The 4,890-nt window shown below is 49.0% G+C and overlaps 1 protein-coding gene across 1 annotated transcript in view; it reads left to right on the top strand.

The window, feature by feature from the left end:
* LOC106821115 (unconventional myosin-XVIIIa-like) overlaps positions 1–4,890 on the top strand; it is an 81,647-nt gene that overhangs the window by 69,473 nt on the left and 7,284 nt on the right. The window contains exons 19-23 of the mRNA XM_014825790.1: positions 629–746; positions 1,450–1,577; positions 2,587–2,741; positions 3,261–3,486; positions 3,882–4,094. Of these exons, the coding sequence (XP_014681276.1) occupies positions 629–746; positions 1,450–1,577; positions 2,587–2,741; positions 3,261–3,486; positions 3,882–4,094 (840 nt within the window). The remainder of the gene's footprint in view (positions 1–628; positions 747–1,449; positions 1,578–2,586; positions 2,742–3,260; positions 3,487–3,881; positions 4,095–4,890) is intronic.

Here is a 4,890-nt window from a genome sequence, read left to right as displayed (position 1 = left end):
AATTCGTATCAATTTCGTCTGCTAATTCGTTTAACAGTACTTGTTCGAAGACATTAAAATCTCGCGATTAAAATCTGCTGAGTAACCCTCCATGGGGGCTGCCATCTTGGATAAAGCCAGCGCACAGCGAGCGCTCGTGTGTCGTTCAAGAGGCGCTGCGTTCGTGCATCGAGCTCTGTTGAACACGCCTCTGGTTAGCATTGCATAGAAGTCGGAAGTTTGGAAAAACCAAGAAAGGGATCACTTGGGATAATGGTCCATCGCCGTTTTTTCGCAGTGCGCAAAAACAGGAAAATAGTTGTAGCGGGCTGCGACATGTGTTTGTCGCAGCGCACCACCATTTTTTATAAAGTATACATGTAAAATAAAATGCAAATTCATGTTAATTTATGGTTTCATATTTATTTATTATTGCTACCACGGCAAATTTAGTAATTTACTGATGTAAACTAAATATGGCTAAAAAATGTTACTACCGGGACTTTCTGGACTTTTAACGGGACGCCGGGACCAGCATGTCGCACCGGGACGATCCCGGTGAGACCGGGACACTTGGGACGTCTGGCATTGCACCTAAGCTGTAGTTAGCGTGTGTGCTCAGCGATGTTGCTTGCTTCTCTCGTGATAGTCGCGCTACAGCAATGTCAGCAAGAAGACGCAGAAGATGGAGATGGAGATGCTGGAGCTGCGGATGCTGAGGACCAGCGTCATGGATGAGGATGACGACGACGACGACGATGGCGACGGTAAGCCAACAATCCGCGCGGAAGCAGGAAGCGTAGAATGAAGACATAGCCGAGGATGCCTGCAGGAACTGTGCAAATACTTGCAAGTTCATAGTCGGATTTCTTTTAAAACATTAATAACTTCATTGTTCATAGTTAAATCCTTAAATTGTTTACCTTGACAGTTTCAATTCATTTTTGACGAATTTAGAAATTCTGAAGATGGCTGTCAGAACGACAGTTGAAACTGTCAAGGTAAACAATTTAAGGATTTAACTATGAACAATGAAGTTATTATTGTGCAAATACTTTGTTATGCTTACTTTTGTTGCCTAGCTTTGTTACTGCAGTTAACATAAAATTGGTATGACATTTGCTCATTGCAATAGCATTTTAGTTATTACATTTTACAAGGGCCAGATAGGGAAGTAACTGTAAGCCAGTGAAGAAAAGAGTAAGAATAAGGAATCACATGTAGATCACCAGACATTTAGTCATTAGAGCCTTGCTCTCTATTCTATTGCTAATTACCTGCGATTGCCATTAACATATAATCATGAGTACATGATAGAGATAATGTTATGTATTATGTATCTATTATGTATTACATAATGTATGTAACATTATTCATATTATATATGTATATAATATTATACATAAGTGTATTATGTATTAATGTCTCTAGTATGTACTCTTGATATAATGGTTTATTTCTCTCCTACAGACAATATCTACAAGGCGAGGTTCGAGAGGGCTGTGCGGGAAGCGGAGATTGCGAAGAAGCGGGCCGAGAAGGAACATGAAGAGGAAGTTGAACAAATGACAGCAGTGAAGAAGATGCTTGAGAGAAAGGTCAGTGAGAGAGAGGAAGGTCAGTGAGAGAGAGAGAGAAAGAGAGAGAGAAAGGTCAGTGAGAGAGAGGAAGGTCAGTGAGGGAGAGGAAGGTCAGTGAGAGAGAGGAAGGTCAGTGAGGGAGAGGAAGGTCAGTGAGGGAGAGGAAGGTCAGTGAGGGAGAGGAAGGTCAGTGAGGGAGAGGAAGGTCAGTGAGAGAGAGGAAGGTCAGTGACAGAGAGAGAAAGAGAGAGAGATCTGTGACAGAGAGAGAAAGGTCAGTGAGAGAGAGGAAGGTCAGTGAGGGAGAGGAAGGTCAGTGAGGGAGAGGAAGGTCAGTGAGAGAGAGGAAGGTCAGTGAGAGAGAGGAAGGTAAATGAGAGAGAGAAAGGTCAGTGAGTGAGAGGAAGGTCAGTGAGTGAGAGGAAGGTCAGTGAGTGAGAGGAAGGTCAGTGACAGAGAGAGAAAGAGAGAGAGAGAAAGGTCAGTGAGAGAGAGGAAGGTCAGTGGGAGCGAAGAAAGTAACTGCGAGAGAGGAGAGTCAGTGAGAGAGAGGGATGTCATTGAGAGAGAGGAGAGTCAGTGAGAGAGAGGAAGGTTATTGAGAGAGAGGAAAGTCAGTGTGAGAAAGGAAGGTGTGTGTGTGTGTGAGCGAGGAAGATCAGGTAATAATCGTACTCAAGTAATAGCCATAGTAAAGAAATTACGTGGGGGAAGAAAAGTCGAGCTGTAGCAGGTGCTCACAATAGCCGGAACAAGTCTGAAGGCCCTAGTCACCCGTATGCGTCAATATGTGCCCTATTGTATGTATGTGCAGTTGGATATATGCGTCATTTATTGCCAGTGTGTACAGCATTGAGGTGATGTTTCATTCATATATCATGTTGAGTCGTGGCTAGCATCCATCTAGCTAAGATGTAATGACATCGCAACATCCGGCCTTCGGCATTGACCTAGTTCCGGTTAGAACGTTGGTAGCTCGCGTGCTGCACCCTGGTGACGACTAAAACAAGTGAACGCTTCTCTGCAGCTCGGGGAGACAGTGCAGGAGTATGAGGAACAGCAGCAGCAGGCACAGAGCTGGAAGCGCAAGACCGTGAAGCTGCAGAGTGAGTTCGAGGATTTCCAACACCAGATGGAGCAGCAGACGACGCGCAATAGCCAATTGGAGCGCAAGCAGAGAAAGTAAGTGTGACGCGTCGCCGGGGTGTTGATGGGTTATGTTGTATTTGCAATGGATTCTTAGAGTGGAATTCTGGATTCTGGAATGTGCGACGGAATCTGCGGTTACCCTCTCGCTTTGGACCGGGATAGGCTTTTTTTACCCCACGGCTTGACGCAATTACATTAAATGTTTGTCTCAACGTGTTTAATTTTTGTGCATTTATATTTGTGTTAGCCGTTTTACGCAAAATTGGAGTATCTCACAATGCACTAGAATACGCCATTTCCGTTGAGTAATTAAAAGATAATTGCACCCCATCTCCCCACTTAGGTGGAGAAGCATCGAAAATGTTTGCCAACCGCTTAAACAGTTTAAAATTAAAAAGAAAATTAAAGCTTTAATTACCTTTTAACCACTCCTCCACCTAAGTGGGGAGAGGCGAGGGGTGTGCAACTTTTTTTATAAGAGATCGGGTTGGCAAACATTTTCAACCCCAAGCGCTTTATCATCAGTGCGCGTGTCCGTCTCTTCGGTCGTAGGTTTGACGCCGAGCTGCACCGGGCGCAGGAGGAGCTCGCGGAGGAGGTGCAGAAGCGTGAGCGGCTGCTGAGGGAGAAGGACGAGATCGCAGGCGAGAGCTACCGGCTCGAGCAGGAGACGCGGCTGCTGAAGGAGGACCACGGCGCCGCGCAGGAGAAGCTGCGCCAGCTGCAGGAGGAGATCGAGGAGTTTGAGCGCGCGGCCCACAGCAAGGATGACAAAGAGGTGAGGGAATCCTGAAGCCCTCAGGATTCGATGAGTAATCAATAAAAAAAAAAATTTTTTTTTAATGGAGCAAAAAATGTGTAAATGGGGGAAACTCTAATTGTAAACACTGCGCGTGTCCCCCAAGTGGTTGCACGAGAATTACACGTGGTTGCAAGTGGTTCTCTCTCACCGTCGCGCTCCTCTCTGCGTTCTCTCCAACGTATCAGCGAGCGAGCCGTGCAGCCGGTCTGATTTGCACGGTCAGTTTTGAAACTGCGCGGCCAAAAATGTGTAGCACGGCCTAAAATATTGATCTAAAGCCGTGTACATTGTACAAATTGCACTCCCAAATATTTTTTCTGCACTCCCACAATACTTATTCCTGAATAATTTACCCTGATTGTCTCGCGCAGCTGCTGCGGCTGCGGCGGGAGAAGCATGATCTCGACAAGAAGCAGCAGGACCAGGAGGACGAGCTGGACGAGCAGGCGGGGCAGATCCAGCAGCTGCAGCAGGCGAAGTTGCGACTTGAGATGGAGAACGAGAAGCTGCGGCAGAGCCACAGCAAGGAGCTCGACGCGCACGAGGAGGAGATGGAGGAGCTGAGGACAACCACCTCCAAGCGGGTGCGTGTCATAGTAGGCAGCAGGGGGAGGGTTGGAGAAGGAGAGGGAGATAGAGGAGGAGGAGGACCAGGAGGAGGAGAGGGAGAGAGCGGAGGAGGAGGAGATGGAGGAGCTGAGGTCAACCACCTCCAAGCGGGTGCTTGTCGTAGTAGGCAGCAGGGAGAGGGTTAGAGAAGGAGAGGGAGAGAGAGGAGGAGGAGGACCAGGAGGAGGAGAGGAAGAGAGAGGAGGAGGAGGAGCAGGAGAAGGAGTTGAGGGCAACCACCTCCAAGCGGGTGCGTGTCGTAGTAGGCAGCAGGGGGAGGGTTGGAGAAGGAGAGGGAGAGAGAGGAGGAGGAGGAGATGGAGGAGCTGAGGTCAACCACCTCCAAGCGGGTGCGTGTCGTAGTAGGCAGCAGGGGGAGGGGTGGAGAAGGAGAGGGAGAGAGAGGAGGAGGAGGAGATGGAGGAGCTGAGGTCAACCACCTCCAAGCGGGTGCGTGTCGTAGTAGGCAGCAGGGGGAGGGGTGGAGAAGGAGAGGGAGAGAGAGGAGGAGGAGGAGATGGAGGAGCTGAGGTCAACCACCTCCAAGCGGGTGCGTGTCGTAGTAGGCAGCAGGGGGAGGGTTGGAGAAGGAGAGGGAGAGAGAGGAGGAGGAGGAGATGGAGGAGCTGAGGTCAACCACCTCCAAGCGGGTGCGTGTCGTAGTAGGCAGCAGGGGGAGGGTTGGAGAAGGAGAGGGAGAGAGAGGAGGAGGAGGAGATGGAGGAGCTGAGGTCAACCACCTCCAAGCGGGTGCGTGTCGTAGTAGGCAGC

This window comes from Priapulus caudatus, unplaced genomic scaffold (assembly GCF_000485595.1).
Source record: "Priapulus caudatus unplaced genomic scaffold, Priapulus_caudatus-5.0.1 Scaffold59, whole genome shotgun sequence".
In the NCBI taxonomy this organism is placed as follows: Eukaryota; Metazoa; Priapulida; class Priapulimorpha; order Priapulimorphida; family Priapulidae; genus Priapulus; species Priapulus caudatus.
This window is presented reverse-complemented; position numbering and strand designations above follow the sequence as displayed.